The 18,898-nt window shown below is 34.7% G+C and overlaps 1 protein-coding gene across 1 annotated transcript in view; it reads left to right on the top strand.

Moving 5' to 3' along the window:
* The window catches only part of FAF1 (Fas associated factor 1), a 168,011-nt gene that overhangs the window by 45,683 nt on the left and 103,430 nt on the right, over positions 1-18,898 (top strand). Inside the window, exon 7 of the mRNA XM_069863103.1 lies at positions 4,753-4,858. Within this exon, the coding sequence (XP_069719204.1) occupies positions 4,753-4,858 (106 nt within the window). The remainder of the gene's footprint in view (positions 1-4,752; positions 4,859-18,898) is intronic.

Below are 18,898 nucleotides of genomic sequence, written 5' to 3'. Positions count from 1 at the left end.
GTTCAGAACAGTTAACAGCTATTTGACTAGGTGCATACCTTGGAGATTATTAGAAATAATGTACTTTTGCTAAGTACTTGTAACTTACTTAAGAAGTATAGTTATCTGTGCAGATGGGAAAAACCCATAAACCCCATTGTTTAAGTAACCGGCCCCTCTCTTGCTGAATGCTTATGTTCTAGATTGTTGCAGAGCAGTGGTGATTGTGGCATGGTGTCTTGTTTTATGTTATCAACTGTAGCAGAGTGTTAATTAAGAATGATGTAACCTGCAACTCCAATTATTAGTATTGTCTGTTTAACTGGACAGGAGCAATGCCTTGCATTAGTTACTTTGAAAGCTTCAATAAGGATCGGAAGATTAATGTTTTATTTTCACATCTGCTCGTGAGACAGTTTAAAAATCCTGAAGTTTAAAATGCAATAGAATGTAAACAAAAGGGCTTCTGCTCATTTACATGTTAGCCAGATTTGCTAACTGATTGCTGTTTGAACCTAATCTACCACCTCCTGCTGCATTAGCTACAACAAACATTACATTTACATACTGATTTCTTATTTTGTTTTAATGTAAATAATCTGTAATTACAGTAAATTTGGACTTCTGTTGACATGAGCTTGTATAAATCTGTAAATTTAAAATGGAAATGTTAATTACCTCGTGTCATACCTATTTGTATAAAATTCAGAGATTTTGGGAGAAATCTGCATATGACTGAGAAAGATATTGCCTAATGGGAAATACTGAATGTATTTCAAAAAAAGCTTGCAGAACTGAAATGAAAAGTAACATTTGATCATTGATTAAGGATGTACTTTAGGCTTCAAAGTTTAAAATATTACTAAAATTTCAATGAAGAATGCTATAAAACCCCAAAAGGTTGCACCAGGTAAGAAAAATAGAAAATAGTAAAACTGGATGCTAAATATAATAAAAATCAATGCTAATAGCATCTTGCTTCAGCCTTGGATAGACTGATTGATTAGTCTCTGTCCTCTAAATTAGCATTATTTGCGGTTACATTTTTTGCCAAATATTGTTTCAATTCTTCATTTATTAGACCTGTATCATTTGCGCTGTACTGGAATTTGAATGGTGTAGCTAGTGAATATTTCCAGACTTTCAACTGAATTTTGATATTTTGATCTCAGTGAAAAAAACAATCCTTGCAACTTTGGTTGCTTGAAATTTAAGTTTCAAAGAGGAGTGTTTTTTGTTTGCATATTGTAAAGTTTCACCCCCAGCTGAATATTCATCGCTCACCGAGTTTTCTGTGCATTGTGATAATACCGATAACCAAGGCTACATAGGCAATCCGCATAAATCCCAAACTGGTCCGAGTCTCTCTCGCTAGGACTGTTCAGAGTGATGACTGTGCTCATGTCTATTTTCTTTCTCTTATTATTGGATTTCTTTTTTGGATGTAGGCAGAGTTCCTCTAATAGAAGACTGGTGCCCAAAAATACCATCAAATTCCCTTGCCTCCTGTACTGAATAGTGAATGTATAATGATTCAGTTATGGGAAAAAAAAATGTAATGGCAATATAAAACCCATCAGCAAATGCTGTTGAAAGCTAGGCTTGCAGTAGGGGGGAAATGCGGCTGATAAGAGTGGCCTAATTTTATCCTGTTTCTAGAATTTGATTTTTTTTTCCCCACTAATTAATTCTCAGATTAATTAAGTTCTGTTAGTACTGATGGGGGGAAAAAAAGAAGAAAATCTGTCTTGACTTTAATGGGACCTGGGGTTTGGCCCTGATTTTTTTTTTTCTTCTTCTTTTAATGCAGATATTTCATTTGGAAGATTATAGTCAACTGATAGCATTTGCAGGAAAATGAAACTGCTGCAAACACTGAAGCCAAAATTTTAGAAACATACATTGTGTTCAAAGTCAGTCTTCTCAATACAGCTATGTGCACCTAAAATGAAATAGAAGTAAGCTTCAGCTTACTGTCAGTGAGAAGTCTCCTTTAAATACGCTTACTGTATTATTACGTTTGATCATAGCCTTAATGGCTGAAAATGAAATTTTAGAGCAAGTTACATTTTAGAAGCAGAGTTCTATTGGCACAAATAATTTGAGGTAATCTACATTCCTATTTACTGATGGTAATGAATATGTGAGGGGACTAACATCGCTGGTTGTCCAGCTGCATGTTCAAATCAACCCCATCATGCCGAGGAGCGCTGCTACACGTAGGAAGTCATTGGCACAATCGGCCCATCCGTTGTGCCAACATTTCCTCCTCACATTGACTTTCTAACATATATGGTCCAGGTATCATGGCTCTCAGATTATATGAAATTTCGGTATAGGATCTCAAAGCACTGGATCAGTAGACCGCTGCATTTCTGTGTAAGCTGAAGTAATATTCCTCATTATATTATTTACCTGAAGAAAAGCCATGTGCTTTAATTGCTAACTACTTTCAAAAGCATTTTTTTCCTCAGAATTTTCAAGTTTTTTTTTCCTTTTGGCCAGCTTCATTTTCAGCCTCTTCTTTGATTGCATTTGGCAATGAATATATACAAAGAATTTATTATTTATTAATAACATTCAGCCAAAATGAACCAAAACGTAGAAGCACCAAAATTTTTAGTTACTTCAAAAAGTTTTTAATTTTAAGGTACTTAATGAAATTAACTGTGTTTGAAGAGTATTTTTTGTTTTTCTAAATACTATCTGCTGTCATGTCCTGATGAACTAGAGAAGTGGAAAACCTTTCCTATGAACAGATGCTTTTTTACTAGCATGCTGTATTTTGGAAAGCACTGAAGTGTTTCTGTGATGCATACCTTGAGAGATTGAGGGTTTGATTGAACTAGCGTGTTTCAGTCTATGTTTACATCAATTATGGAATGAAAATGTGAGTCATTATCTATTAGCATCTACAGATTTTCAGACAGTCAAAAATAGAGCCTTGTGTGATTATGGAATCCAGAGCTATTCACATATGCTGTAATTCATGTTTTCAGAGCAATTAAATATGTCATTCGCCCCCAGTATTTGCTGAAAACAAATAAAAATCAGAATCTGAAAAGCACAGTGGGATATTTTAGTTGCTACTGAACATTTGCCGAAAGAAAATATGGTTACGGTGATGCAAAACTTATTGCTAACAATCATATTAGAATTACCTTTGAAAATAGGTATATACACAACTTTTCTCTTTTTTTCTTCCTCTTTTTGATGGACTGTTAAGTATTTTAAAATTTTTTAGGCCCTTTCTTACAAGATTTTGTGACAAGTGCAACTAAGTTCATTTGCAGCATAGATAACTTGCTTCAGTTACATTTGTGATGTCTCTCATAGGCTTGATCATACCTAGCATTGACAGTGAGTTAGATTTGTCTTCCATATTACAAAACCATAAAAGATAAGAAATAGCACTTCATGATTTTGTTTTGTAGTATGTGATTATTATGTTTAAGATGTCACAGAATCCAAATTAAGTTGCTGAGTGAAGATATTTTTGTAAGGTAATTTTTCTTGAGATGTTAAAGCAAATTGTGCATCTCTTGCTAAAGCATCCAGTGAGTATTGCATGGGTTCCTTACTGCCTGAGCAGTGGAACTGCTGCTCAGTTATGCCAGTAGAAGTTAGAACTAACAAATCAGGACTCAGTCTAGCAGTCTTTCTTGTCTTCTTGTATCTTAAGATACAGCTGTGCTCATCTGCATACAGAATTTGTCACTGATTGCTAAGAGAAATGACATGTTGAAGTGTCATGGAACAGTGAAGCTGTGAAAGAAGAAACTGCAGTCTGTCATTCTTTTGAGAGTGTGTGGCACAAGAAAAAAAAAAAAGAATCAGATGAGAGTGGTTTAATTCCATATGCCACTGAACAGGTCAAATCTGCATAAATATTGTTTAGAAATCCAAGCTGTGTTACAACGGTGCTGCAGTTCTGTAGCCTATGTAAGAACGTACATCACGGTGATTGCTGTGTCTATAACAGAAGTCCTGCCTCCTATTTTGAAAAGTAGATAGTGGCATAATTTTGTACCTAATTAAGCAAACAGGTTGCCTATTTAAGATCCAGATGCTTTGTTACCAGGAAGATCACAAAACCCCCCAAGTTTGCGACAACATGAATATATATAGTTGTCCTGTTTAATCTGTATCTTAAGATTTTTTTTTTTAATTCATACCATTAGAGATGCTTTAGTGTACATTTAAAACAATTTGAGCAGAACTAACTTCTCTAAATGCTCAATACACACATGAGAGATTTTGCTGTGGTTGGTTTTCCAGTTCTAATTAGCTGGGTTTATGTGCTTTGAATGAAACTAAGCAGAAGAATTTCCATTTGGTTTATGCTTCAGGTAACCCTGGAGAAGCGAGAGCATGCTTTGCCTTGTTCTACTTACCATCAGTTTTTAATGTGCATTGTAGCTTGATATTTTGTCTGGTCATCAATATGCTTACAAGCCTGGTATTAATGGCATTATGAGTGCTAAATATACCTGATGTTTGTGAAGATAATGTGGTTCTCTCCATTTTGAGAATACTTAACATTAGAAGAGCTTTAAAGGCTGCAGTCACCTTATTAAGGAAGGAGTTCAGGAATGGCCTTTGGTCATTCTCAGCATGCTTCCTTGCATTTAAGAGTGAAAAGAGAGATGATAATGTTGTGCCTGGACTTGTCCATGTAGAGTTTAGGGTGCCCTGGGGTTTTTGCATCTAACTGTAAAACAAGCTATAACATGCTTATCCTTGATTTTCTTGTTTTTCTTTCAACCATTTCAGGGCCCTGCAGGAGTCATTAAATCAAAACTTCATGCTGATTGTCACCCATCGAGAAGTCCAGCGGGAGTACAACCTCAACTTCTCAGGAATCAGTACCATTCAGGAGGTGAGTGCTGTTTCACAGCTGAAGAATAAATGTAGCTCATTATAGCTAATGGCAGCCCTGTTAAAGAGAGGGCTTACATGGTCTTGATGGATATTCCTTTATTTTATTAGTCTTTTTTGATTTAATCAACTGGATCATCAAGATAGCCTTGATTTAATTAACAACCTTGGCCTAAAAAAGTTTTTGTATGAAACTGTGTAGAAAAGATGTTTCTTTTTGCATTGTAGTAGTAAAATACACATTTTCATATATTCATATATTGCATTATTTTAGGGTGGTGAGAAAAGGCAGTTATTGAAATTGTATTTTATCTTTAAGACCCTTTAAGCTCTCTCCATCTTCCCTTCTTTTAGCCATCTCCATCTCCATTTTGTAAGACTCCTACCATACTGGATGCTGTTGTAGCGCTGTAATTCTTACTGCCTTGGTAGCCAAATGGTTTTGTGTATAATGGACGTCGCTGCTGTTCTGTAGAATGGCCAGCAAGGGGTGATATTGTAGAGAACTTCGTCAGAATTAAGTCCTATAGGAACAAATAGCTCTAACATGACTCTGAACCCTCTGAATTTAGAACAAGCAGTCCTTGCATGGTTTTAAAACTCCTTTCTAAAGCCAAAGGTGGTTGTCTAATGCTCCGTGGTATGTCTAACACCAGGTGTTTTAGAAGTTATTTTCCATATAACCCGGTAACTTCTGGAAACTTGACAAACAATCCAGAAATGTGAATCTTCAAAATTCACATTACAAAATATTAAATGTTTGCTTTTCAAATTAAATGTATATTTGCTATTGGTCTGACACTTCTCTCAGTCTTTTATGGTTGAACAGATTTTATTCAAGTTTTTCATGTCATAGAATTATTTTAAGTTCTGTAGTATTTGCTATAGGAACAATATCTGAACAATGAAAAATGATCATTAACTGTTTTCATTGTGAATCCTGTTATTCTTAAGATCTAAATTCTGATCTTTTCCCTGCAAGAAAGCCTGTTTTCTACTTTACTTTTTTAAACCTCCTATAGTAAGTTCTGTTTGTTTTTTAAGTAATACAAACAAACAATCATAGTTGTGTTAGTTTGTTTTTTGACTCTTTACAGTGAAAAATAACTTGAATATTTATGGAAATAAATGATCGGAGTATTTGTTTTTCATTTTTAAATGGTGAGATTCTAAAAGAAAATGCATGCATACATACTGGCTGTTTTTTTTTATTTATGCCCTATCATTTACTGCTTTGCTGGAGGGTCTTACCTGGCTTAAATAAACCAGAAAGCTGTGGCAGTGTATGGGAATTTAGGTTGCCTTTACATGCACTGAACTTTTCTTGTTTGTTGGTAATGGCATGTTAGAGTCAATCTGTTAACATATAAAGTTGACTTAATTTAAAAGTCTGTTATAATTTTCTCCATTAAAGAACCAAAATAAAAAAACCCAAACCCCAGTCCGACCACCCCATGATCGGTGTGAGCATCAAACCTTTCTTTGCATTTCTGTCTTTGGCTGAGGTAGAAGGGTTGGTGAACATTTGTCTAATTATAGAAAACAAGCACTGTTTTGTATGTTAACTCCCTAATGGCTTTTTAATTTAATTTTTTTTCTTTTAGCATAGCGTGAGCATTGTAACAAACGATTGATGAATGTAGTTAGTCTATGTGATTTGGAGGAATTGGTGATCTGTTTCCTTCTCCTCTCCCTTGTCTCTCTCCTCTCAAGGGACTGTTAGATAATTTTTTTTTCTTCACTCTCTTGTTCACACTTTAACAAATTAATAGTTTACTTTCCATCTGGTATATTTTTGTAATTGTGGAAAAGCTCTACGTGAGTTGCAGTTGCCAACCACAAGAGGGCAGGAAGGACTATTCAATTATTACCTAAAAATGCCGTACAGTGTTTTCAAATTAGCTTCTGGTATATTAACAAAAAGGAGTATAATGGCCAAGTTATTGTTTGATTTACAGATAATTGGCATATTGTGGGGAGGAGACTTAATTTCACCCTTTTAAATTAAACAGGGAGATTTAAAAAGACATAAAATATTCATTAATGTTCAGTGATTATAAAGCAGTGGCATATATTTATTCTACCTTTATTACTGTTTCGATGGGAAAATACTGCAAATATTTCAGAAATCGACTTGGCCATACTGACAAGTTGAAATGTTTAAGCAGTGTTAATGCAATCTACTCACACGTTATATCCTATGCAGAAAGATTCAAAATGACTACATCAATTATTAAAAGAAATATTTAAAATTCTATAAATGTTCCACTGCTTGCCACAGTTGGGTGCAACTGTCTCTCCAGGGCTAGTTGTTTAGTTTGTTGTTGTTGTTAGTGCTGTGGATTTTGAAGAACAGATGTTTTTTCCCCCCAAGTGTCTCAAAAAAAATCCCAAGCCCCACACCAAAACCCCAGCCCCCCCACCTTCTCAAAACCATCGTAGATGTTTTGCAGTGGACTAAATGCAAAATCCAGTGAGCTCAGAGCTGTGCTTTCCTAAAGCACTGTTGCTTCAGTTGTGTTGTCTTTTTTTACTGTTTAGAATGCATGTTTAATAGTAAATGATATTTGTATGAATTGTTATTTCAAAGAAATCTTGCTGTTTAATGGGGAAGCGATCTGGCAGAAAATTCTCCGAGAGAAGCCTGAAGCTGTAGTGCTCATGTCTGCTTCCACAATTTCTTGTGTATTAATTCAGCAGTTGGATTTTGGAGGGTACTTGAAAATGCCTTTTTAAATTTTTTAGCATGCTTTATCTGCATCTTCAACTGTTTGCATGTTAAAATCTAATTTCTCAGCTTAAAAAATATAAGTTACATTCAGTTATATTCATATGGGATTATGAGCCTATAGGGAATCTTCAGAAATTAAATAAGAGATTAAACTGAACTTGTCCAATATTCTGGATATTGAATTATTTTATTTTTTTTCTTTTTGGTGAGTTGTGCAGGGGAGTTGGTGTGAACTTGGAAAGTTAATGATAATATTTTGGCCTAAATTGCAAATTAATCTGTGTCACAGGTTTCTGACATCTGTTTGTTCTTGTAGAATTGCAGTATTAAATTAATTCTGGGCAGATACTGTTCTGGGAAAAATCATGATTACTTTTTTCCATGATCTGCATTTTAAAGTGGAAATCAGTAGGTTTCATGCCAGTTTGGAGACTGAATTAATATATTTCCAATTTATTATATGGGTAAATAAGGACAACTCTAAGAAATTGAACTCCTAATACACGACTAAAAGGAGTTTTCCATCTGAATACTTGTTCTTTATTCTGCTAAGATAATTTGTGGATGCTTTCTGTAATTGGAGTGAGAGAATTTTTAAATTTTGATTTGAGAAGCTATATGCAAAATTATTACAAGGCATTGCCACATTCAAGATAATTTGTTTTCTCTCTATTCTTAGAAATCTGTTCTCACTTAGAAATGAACGTTTCTACTACTTTTCATTTTTGCAAGTGGTAATACATTGATGAAGATAAGGACAGCCTTTCTCGAAGGGGAGAATATTTAAATGTTTCCTGGAAAGCAAATTTGTCATCTTATCCTTGAGTAGACAAACTAATTTGTGGAAAAATTTTTTGAATTTGTGTTCTTGTCACAATAGCTCATTTCACACTTCTTGTTCTAGTCAGTGACGTGGCAGGGGCGGTTGGGAGGATAAATTTAACAAACTCAGTAACTGTTAAAAACAAGGAGCTTGAGTTTGCCTGTATGGACTTAGAAGACTTTCTGTGATTCCTGTGTGTAGGATTACAGAAGTATCGAGTACACACAGGCTGTGGCTGCTAAAGGGTAGATGAGTTAAATATGCAGAAACCTCAGACTTCTTGTAGAGCGGTGATTTTATTTTGTAACTGCTGGAGATTCCAGTTGAGAATGCTAGGTAAAGCATGTACTGGGTGCTATAATTCCTAGTAAAACATAAAATCTGTGCAAACAATGCAAAGAAGGGTCCCTAAATACGTGCTGCCTCTGCGTAGCTGCATCTGCTCTTTATTCCATTCCTTTAGCCAATAACCTAATCGGAGGCTCGCTGCTTAGCATCCCTGTCACCTGTGATAGGTAATATATTTGTTCTTTGTTCCCTGTAGACTTACTGGCTAAGGTGGAATATGAAAAGCAATGTATCCAATAGCACTCCAGGCAGGAGGAGCAGCTATTTGTGCATACAACTGCTTGGACTGAGATAAACTATAAATTCTGTGTTGACAGACCCTAATGACAATTTGAAGTCCTTTGTGCTGAGTTTTTAAAAACTTCTTTGATAAGCAAATGAACGTGAAACACGATACAAAAAACCTGTTTATAAACACGCAGGCAGAAATCTTATTTTTTAAATAAGATAATAAACGTAATATATATAAATATAGGTAAGCAGATGAATTACCTTTAACATGCAGAATAGTAATCTGGCTGAAGGTGTTGTACCTTTTTCAGATTTAATTTTTGGTATCTGTACAAAATATTTTCAAGCCAGTTCTTGAGTGAGATCATCCGCAGTAAAGGTCAGACATCGGCACGGGGACACGAAATGCATATATAAATAATGTTCTTTTTAGTGTTGTAGTTAAGTAATTACAATAAAATACATTTCCCAGAGACTGGAATATGGTCGTATCCAAATGTGGTACATATATCAACAGTTTCAGAAACAGTTGTTTTATATTTTGAGGTTTTTGCTTGCTTTAACATTGTTGAAAACTATTCTTATCCTAATACAAATCAGCAACACTTTTTATTTTTTAACAGGAGGTGCACAAATATTCTACACTATTTTTCAATTATTCTTTGAGAGAAGCTAATAAAACATATTGTTGCTATACCAAATCCACTCACGAGGCATATATTCTTTTTGTGAAATTTGAACAATTTCTTTGCTTTTTAAATAAATCTGTTGTGTAAAAATTATATTCAATTTATAGTGAGTCATAGCAGCAGTATACAGAATTTAAACAACTATCACTATGATAGCCTACAGTGGATATGTTCTACAGTGGTAAATGAGTACCAGCTAGCAAGCTAGGTCTTGACTTTTTAAATAAGGATTGAAAAAACGGATTTTATAAAGCTAAATCAACTTCTTTTTTTTTTTTTCCTTTCTTTTAAAGAAAACCTGCACATTGCTAAACTAAAAATGTATTTGCTGAAATAAATCTTTGATAACCGGATTGTAAATGGTCGTATGTTAGGAATTATATGAAAAGGAAGTTCCTTGGGAAATAAGGAGAAAATAACTTTTATGTACCTGTTCAAAAGTGATAGCTTCATTAGGCACTTAAAATATCTTAATATCTGACTGCAGAGATCTGTTTTCTAGAGATCGCATTGATAAAGGTATATAACTAGTATTCTTTTTCTTTTTATGTAACAGAAACAGCAATAAGAGATAAAGGAAGGGCACTCTACTTCTCTATTAATTATGAAGCTTAAATATATTCCTGACAGAATTTGTTTCATAACCTGTAATTCGGTTTTGGTGGGTTTGGTCGTGCATATCATTAAAGAAACGATCTTCAGTTATCAAAAACCAGTAAACATGGACATTTTTATATGCAAGAAAAGGCAGAGAGTAAATAATTGCACTGGTGACCAATACTGTAATAATCCTGTTTTACAATATGCACTTGACAGGTTGTAATAGTGCTAATTGAAGAGACTAATTCACACTTGCTTCATTCTATTCAAAGGCAAAATCAGCAGCTTGTTTTGCTTTTGACCAGATGGTCCTGATGAACACCTACTGTGCACTTTAAGTGCTTTACTAGAATTACAAAGGCTGGGGGCTGCGTCCGACTCAAAATGATTTGAGAAGAGAAAAAAACCTCACTGCTCAATGGATTTGGTGCAACTAAATTAATTCTAGTGGACCCATTACACATTGAGCCCCCTTTTCAAAGTGCTGAGCCTCCTCGTTTGTTCTGTAGCAATGAGAAAGTGAAAGGCAGATTACTGCAAACAGAAATAAAAAAAAGTGCTGTGAAAAGGAGAAAAGAGGCCTTGAAGCCTTTTCATATCATTTGGGTTTTTCAAGTGCGTTATTTTTGGGGAGGGTGGATGTATGAAAAGCCAATTGGAGTTTTTTTTGTTTTAAAGTGCGCTATTTAAGTACTATGAATATAAAAGCAAGAGCAACAGTTGACTGAGTTTACTGTGGTAAAGCTTTGTGTCCAAGGATGAATCAAATTCATTATAGTCAATGCTTTGTATTTTCATATGAATGTAGGGTTAGTTTCACAAGACTGTGTCTGTTTAAGATAATTATAATTTAATATTTTCCTTTCATAAAGTTATCACTGTAGATATCTAAAATTTGCTGAAAGCAAGTTTTTTTTCTGGAATAAATTTAGAAACACCCAGAGAGCTTAAAACTCCAAAGGAAGCTGTTTGATTTCCAAGGGAAAGCGAGGCGTGTTCCAATAGTGTCGAAGCACAGATTATTATAACTAATTAGAAGTCACACATCTGTTAGCTTTCGATTTGTCAGCGCTTGTAGTTTTATGTGTATGTTTATATCTCCCTTCTTCCTTTCTCTCATTCTCTCTCTATTATGATCCAACCATAAGCATAGTTGAATTTAAGAGAAACTCTCAAAGGAGAAGGATCAATTTATTTGAATTTTAAAGTAATGAGGGGTCATTGTTATAATTTTGGTTATAGGTTCGGCTCGGTAAATGCTCAGTCATGTGAGTTGTCCTTATTTTAGAAGTAATCGTGTTGAATTGAATGGCTTTGCTCATGTAATTTAAGGATGGTAAGGATTTTGGGGATCAAGACCTAATTTGAAACCCTGAATTTTTAAAAACTGCAATTAAAACCATTGCTTGCTATTCTGATTTTAAATGTTTGCTGTGTTTGACTTTTGCGGTGGAGAATTTTTGTGCAAGGCTTCTATCATAATACTAGCTATTAAAAAGGCGTTAGCATGAAATGACAAGAAAATCTAAGCAGCTTTATGAACATATTATACAGCTATGTTCCTAGTTCCTCTGCTATTTAAGGTGGGAAATCAGTACTCTGTAGCAAAGTAGCGTAGCACTGCTATCTGTATGAATTATGTTTAGTTCAGTCACAAACGAAAAATTAAAGTTAGAATTTTGTTTGCAACTAAAATTAATTTATAGCTTGTAAATTGAAGTGTACTAGAGCATGGTTTAACCTTTCTATTCTATGTTACCTATAATATGATCATTTCTATTATTGGATGATATACACTTATATTAAAAAAACCCTAACAATCGTTAAATTGCTGATTTGTTTTCAAACAATGAAATTTGTATTTGTGCAAATTATAGTAGGCATAGTGTTCTCTCATGTTTTCTCATCAAACAACCCAATTATACTTATAAATACTGAGGTGCTAATGAACTGTTGTTCTGGAAAAGTTGTGGTGTTTTTTTTTTAACTCGAGTAAGAAAGGAAACACTTCACAATTTTAGAGTGCTTACTCGGTGAGAAAATATTTGAAAATATTGTATTTATGTAAATCATGTTGATGGTATCACTTTTTAGATTAGCTTCAGTTGTGTATTTAAAACTCCATCAGTTCATATGGAGTGCAACTAGATTCTTGACATTGTAAATTGCTCACTTAATTGGGAATTGATAATTTATGTTTATTCATTGAGTTATAAAAGTTTTTTTGCTAAGAATTTATATTTTGTTTTAAACTTTTTAGTGCATTCACTTAATAGAAAGGAGATTTTTTTGAGACTTGCAGTGATGAGAATATTTAATGTAGTAGTTGTGGAGATACAATACCAAAATGGTCAACAGTATCTTAGCAGCAGTTTAATGATTCTGCTGCACAATGTTGCTTTGTAATTACTATGCAAAGAAAATGCTCAGTTGCCATTTCAAATGTGATTCAATAATGTTTTTCTCTGTCCAGTCGATAGCATTTTTGTGAAACAGTCCACAATGTCTTTAGTAAACTTGTCTTACAATTTTTCAGTTATATCCCTATGTCTGTGTGAAACATGAACTTGAAAAGTTATTCTTTAGGGGTTTTTTTAATGAAGAATCATGGGCATAAATTGAAGAGCCTCGCACTCATTTAAAGGATAAAATGTCCTCATAATCACCCTCAAGAAATCCCTGTTACTGTTTTTAAAAAGGGTTATAGAAGCTCTCGGCAAACATTTGCAATAAGTGGCAAAATTTATGCCTTGCTTTGTGATAGTTGCGTGACCAGACAGTGGGGTATAGGATTGTTTTAAGGTTTTTACAGCTGCAGGCAAAAAGCATCTGTTCCTAGAAAAGCCTTCATTGTTTAATTTTGACACTGACTTTTCCATGCTGCTTGTACCAGTCTCTGGATTAGGTGCCACTAAGATAAAATTTGTTTTAAGTTGCTCCCAAGTGCAGCTGTCACTATATGTGGTCTTGTAGCTTAGGCAAAGTAGACATAATCAAAACAAGCATTTTTGTATAAGGTCATCTGAGTGGGCTGAAAAAGCTCAGAACAGGAATTTGGACAATATTGTATCTTGTGTGTAGCTGGGCTATTAGCTTTTGTGTTTGTTTAATAATTCTTCTGGTGATCACTAACGTATGACTGCCTGAGAAACAATGAAAGAAAGGGATTTTTAAACTGCACTGCTTTTTCTTTTACGTATACTTTATACTCCATTTATTTTGATTGAGCAGTTACTGTGGTATTCAATTATATACACTCCATATGTATGTGTTTGTATCTCTATCTCTACAGTGAAATGGAATTATTTACAAAAATCTGGGAAAACTGATATTTTTGAAAGAGCTTCCATTTTTTTCCTTTAAAGTTTCCAGTGAATTAAAAATGAAAGAGCACTTCATTTTACGTATCCCATAGTTGTGTTAATTTCTACCCAGCTGGTCTAAAATGATTGATACAAAGCCAAATTTGTGACTGCCTGAATTACAAAGTCTGTAATTTGCTAATGAATTATGATAATAATCTTTCATCATACATGAAAGATTTAGACAAACAATTTACTAACTATATAGTTTGATCACAATTTTTGGGTTTGTACCAAGCTTCAAATCTGCTTTATTTTTCCCTGCCTAGAATAGCAGACCAAAGTGAACTTACCTTTACTTGTCTTGAAAGCAGTAATGCGGGAAGATACGTGGGGATGATGATGGGCAGCAGAAATGATACAAACCTGTAGTGTAAAACTCAGTACTTAATGTATATATAAATCAAACCACCCAGTTTCCAACTAGAGAAACACCAGAGGATGTGTGGCACAAGGAGTTGTTTGATACTGCATCTGCTGTTGTAGGGATGTAAAAGTAAATGAAAACAGATTCAAGTTCTCAAGTTAAACCTCTTCCAGGTGTGGCAGTGAGAAACTATTTACAGCATAAGAAGACAAAAGCATAGGACCTAGGTAGGCTTAGAAAGAAAGGACACCAAAACCAAATAATACAGAAAAGAAGTAGCTACCATGAGATTCAGTCGACCTAAGTGAAATCTGTGGTTACCTGCAGTCAGCGAAACATTGATCTTGTATGCTTCAAGGACCTTCTGAGCAAAATGTTCATGCTGGGATGTGAGGACAGTACAAGCAGGTCTCCTCCTGTATGAAATTTGTGAATCTTCCTGTATGAATCTATGACCAAAGGTTACTTCCCAGTTATGTGGAACTTCTGCGTTGTATGTTTTACTTTTTCAAAAGCGAACAACAGAGGAGCTATCAGTTCAGTGCCCTCTGACTTGTATTTTGCAAATTGACTTGATATTTTTTCTGCTCCTATTGAGCTCAATTTATTTCAGTGAATTTAAGTTATTAATTTGGGGTCCACCCTAAAAAAATAACAAACCAAAACCACTCCTAAGACCTTACACGTATATACAGTGCTGTCTTCATGTGGATGAAACTGTTGACTTCAGTTGTTTCCAGCTTTATGTACCTCTCTTCAGAGCATGAGTTACCTGAAACAGTTGGTTTCCCACCCCAAACACAGCCTACCCCCAAACCAAAATTTTATTGGGTTTTCTGTGGCTACAGTTTACATGAAACATTGCGGGACTGGTGAAAAGTTATAAAAATAAATGGGAAGTAAAGGCAAGAAAGTAAGACAACCAGCGATATCAAGAAAATGCAAGTGCTGGGGGTGTGGCCTTTTGAAAAGACAAGGAAAGGAGCTTTGAGTCCTGACTGAAAAGAGGATTGAACCCGAACAGAGACTTTTTATTGTTGGTTTATTATGTTTTTAGTTCTTATCATATTTAGGGGACTAGAACTTCATGAATAATCAGGATGTGTAAGAATTACTTCTTACAGAATCAGGTTAAAATGAAAAAGTCGTAAGTTTGGTTGGAAGAGGATATATTTCAGTTGATCTCCCCAGCTGATAGGAAATGCAGAACTGTACTGTAAAGACTTAATCTATTTGAATTAATTATGTGTTGGTAAGAAGAGATGATGAGAAAATTGTGATTTTTCTTGACTTGCCTGCAGAAACTCTTACAGACTGCACCACGTGCAGCATAAAATACTGCTCATGTTGGATGATACTTTTGGAATTAAGAGAATTTAATACAAGAATAAAACTTTGGAGACATTAATTTGTATATATGGCTATGGAATAGGGGATGTGTGTGTGTGTGCTGTGTGTGAAGACAGACTCCTGTTTGCAATTGCCCACAAAAAGTTTCTACTAAGACAAGAAGAACTTACTTCTGAATAATTCAAGAGTGTGGAGTCTCAGAAGTGCTTAGATGAATCTGGGGAGTGTTTTGTGAGTTGACGATTTCACCCATAACCTACCTCTTTCACCCACTCTGCTTAAAAGGTCGTGGCTCTTTTTTTTTATTCTATGCATTGACTGTCAGAGAAAAGGCTGGACCACAGCTGAGAGCTATGACCACATGGCAGCCTGGTCTAAGACTAAGACAACTTTGACATTCTCCACAAAAAATGGCAACAGAACAGTGGAACCTGTGGATACATTTTTTATTGTAAAAACCAGTAAAGTGAAACTTCTTGTTGCAAAAGGTAAACAGTCAAGTTGGGCAGGTCCATTTTAATATTTCAAGGTTGGATCTAATGAGGCCAGTGAAAAAAATGGAAATTCTCTCGAGCATTCTGTGAGGTCTGGTCTAGTTTGATGAAGTAAGTGTAGCAGACTGAGATGAAACTTGAAATGCTGTGGAGGTGTCTCTACTTTCCTCCTTAAACCTTGCTACAGAACACTAAGTTGTAGTTCACAGCTCTGTCTGTATAGGACAGTACAATAGGAAGTCTGCACAGAAAACCACTTGGTGGTGAGGATATAAAACCACGCTATTTATGTTTCTGGCATTCTACTAGCGACTACAGCTAGTCTGGTCCTGTGGATTGAATGTTTCTTAGTACATGAAATTAAAAAATTCTGCATCTTCTGTTTCAGTGTGACCCTAATGGTATTCAGTTTGCATGCTCTGAGACCACTCCATCATGCCAGCTTAAGTACAGTAAGTCAGACAAGTGAGAGACTTACGATCAGGAGCGTGTTTCTGAAGTTAAACACTACTGCAGTTCTGTCCTATAAGGACTGGATCTGCATCTGCATCAGTCCCATGGTGCAAAACAGTATTTTCCAATGCTACACCATTGGGAAGCCTTCTCCATTGTAGCAGAAGCACTGTAATTTTTTAGTAATTCTGTAAACAGAAGTGGTCAAATTCTTCTTGAGTGGGAACAAATAAATGAAAGATTAAGTGAAAAGTGCACCTCCTGTGTGTATCAACTCACTGCAGAGCAGTCATGCAAAGAATCAATATGAGCAGTAGGGCAAGCCTTTTGAATACCCAAAAAGGTAGAGCTTTTCCTCTAGAGGAGTACGTTAACATTGTGTTTCATTCCATTTTTTTTCTTACGATCAGTATGAAGTGAGAAACAATAAAACTTGGAGACTAAATGTTTTTCGTTTTTCTTCCTGAAACATAAATGCAAACTGTTTGAAGTAGAAAATAATTTTAGCATGCAGTCTGAAATAAGCATCTGTCTTCTCAAGAACCAGGCATTAATAGAGAAATGCAAATCCAATTTAGTTCTCATTTTTTGTCTTTTGCCTTGTGTTAGTTTCTTGGTCAGATCTAAGATCATTCAGTTATAACTTTCAAAATATGGCAGTTGATCACCCATCTGTATTTTCTCCTTTGTGGGTCATTTTGCTTGTGTAGTAAACAATTTCTTTTTTTTCTCTTCTTTTTAAGAATTTGTTTTCTTTCATTTCTTCTGCTTTCTGTTAGTCCACGTGCATGTCTCCTTTTTCACTGCTTTCTCATTTCTACTCTTTATCGTTAGGTTTATTTACTCTTTTGCAGTATTTAATGAAAAACTTTTAAGAATTTCTTCATTGCTTCTTGCTTAACAAGGACTGAGATGGCTTCTCTGATTTAACATTTCTAAATACTGTTTTCTCCTTACAATGCAGAAAGCATACTGTAAATCAGAAACTTCTAAGTTTTTATGGTCTTTATTCTCATTTTCTGCAATGCAGAGTGCTAACTAAGTATGTTGAATTACACTTCCAAACTGCTCCCGTGTGGAGGGAATTACTGAGTACAATGCTTGCACATTAGCTTGTCAAACAGAGACTGAATTTTCCCTGATTATTATATGCATATCAAATGTAAATCTTCTCTGTCCACTAAATAGTTATTCTTGATGTTAACTTCCATGGTTCAATAAAATTACACTGTCCTAGGATTTAGAAAATAAGTGGGTTTACATTTTTGGTGTCTTTTTGCTAATGTATATTTTATACATGCAATTCATAGAACTATGAATATCCTTGTGATTCACAGGAGGAGCTGTTAGTATGGATCTGTAAAGCAGTTGTTTTATATACATCTTCACAGAGAGAAACCAGACAGAATAGCAGAATATGTAAATGAGCAGCTTGTGATGCTGTCAAATAACCATTGATGCAGTATAGCTGAGCAAACTGTTTCAGTGTGTGCATATACAGTAGGTATTTCTCTCCAAATTAATATTTACATTTGAAATATGTGTGTAGTGCAAATACATGAGAAGTATATAACAATTAATAATATTTTGTGTTTGATGTTTACATATTATGTGCTCTGCATTTTAATTCTTAATGTTATCTGCTTCTTTAATCATCTTGAATTAGTGTTCCAAATGTATTGATTCAAAAGGATTTATTACTTAGTTATTAAGGTTTGATAGACATCTGTATCCTTGAAATGGGTTGGGTTTGGTCAGTAGTTAGCTGGCATTTTTTGAGGGTGCCATTTTGTTCACATTCTGAGACCACTTTAAAAAAACTCTATCACCTTTATGAATGTTTCTGAATTGGAGTGATGAGAAAATCTTACATGATAGGACTCTGTTTTAATAGTGTTTTCCAGCTTAGAAGTGCTCTGTGCAAAAACACTGCATAATTTTAAAATAAAGGTGTACTCAGATTGAGTTAAACCAACGTGAACTGTTGTGTGAACATTCTTATTTATCTTAAGGGCAGCTTGTTCTACTTTAACATAAACAGAGAAGGAGTTAGATGAAGTTAAAGCAAAGTAAGGCTTGTCTTTGGTGAGGTATAAAGTATAGTTTAAACCCATATTCATTAGCAGATTACAAATAAATCATATTAAGCTCCTTGTATTTGCAAAACAGTCATATATGTGCAAGAGGTCAAAACTTCACTTTCCCTCAAGAGTCCCATCTTTGCTATGCAAGCAGGTAGAAACTACAGTCTATACTAAAACCAGCTGTACTGGTTGTAGAGTAATAAGATAGCATCAAGTACTGTAGAGCCAAATGTGGAACATGCAGTAAACCTCATAACCGTGCCCTTCTGTCACTGCTCCTACCATTGTAGTAGTATAATGAGCTTAAAGTTTTCCCTTTGAAGTGGCATAAGTGTATTAAATAAGGACTTTGATCTGAGGACCTTTTACAGTCTCTCTTGATTTTATGTAACAAAAATATTATTGAGTAAAAATATAAATGGCGTGTACTTCAAGGTATTTAGGGTCCCTTCCTAGATTTCTTACCATGATGACTTTCTTGTTCAGCCAAAAGGAGCCCTTTGACTTTG

Source organism: Phaenicophaeus curvirostris, chromosome 8 (genome assembly GCF_032191515.1).
Source record: "Phaenicophaeus curvirostris isolate KB17595 chromosome 8, BPBGC_Pcur_1.0, whole genome shotgun sequence".
NCBI classification, from domain to species: Eukaryota; Metazoa; Chordata; class Aves; order Cuculiformes; family Cuculidae; genus Phaenicophaeus; species Phaenicophaeus curvirostris.
This window is presented reverse-complemented; position numbering and strand designations above follow the sequence as displayed.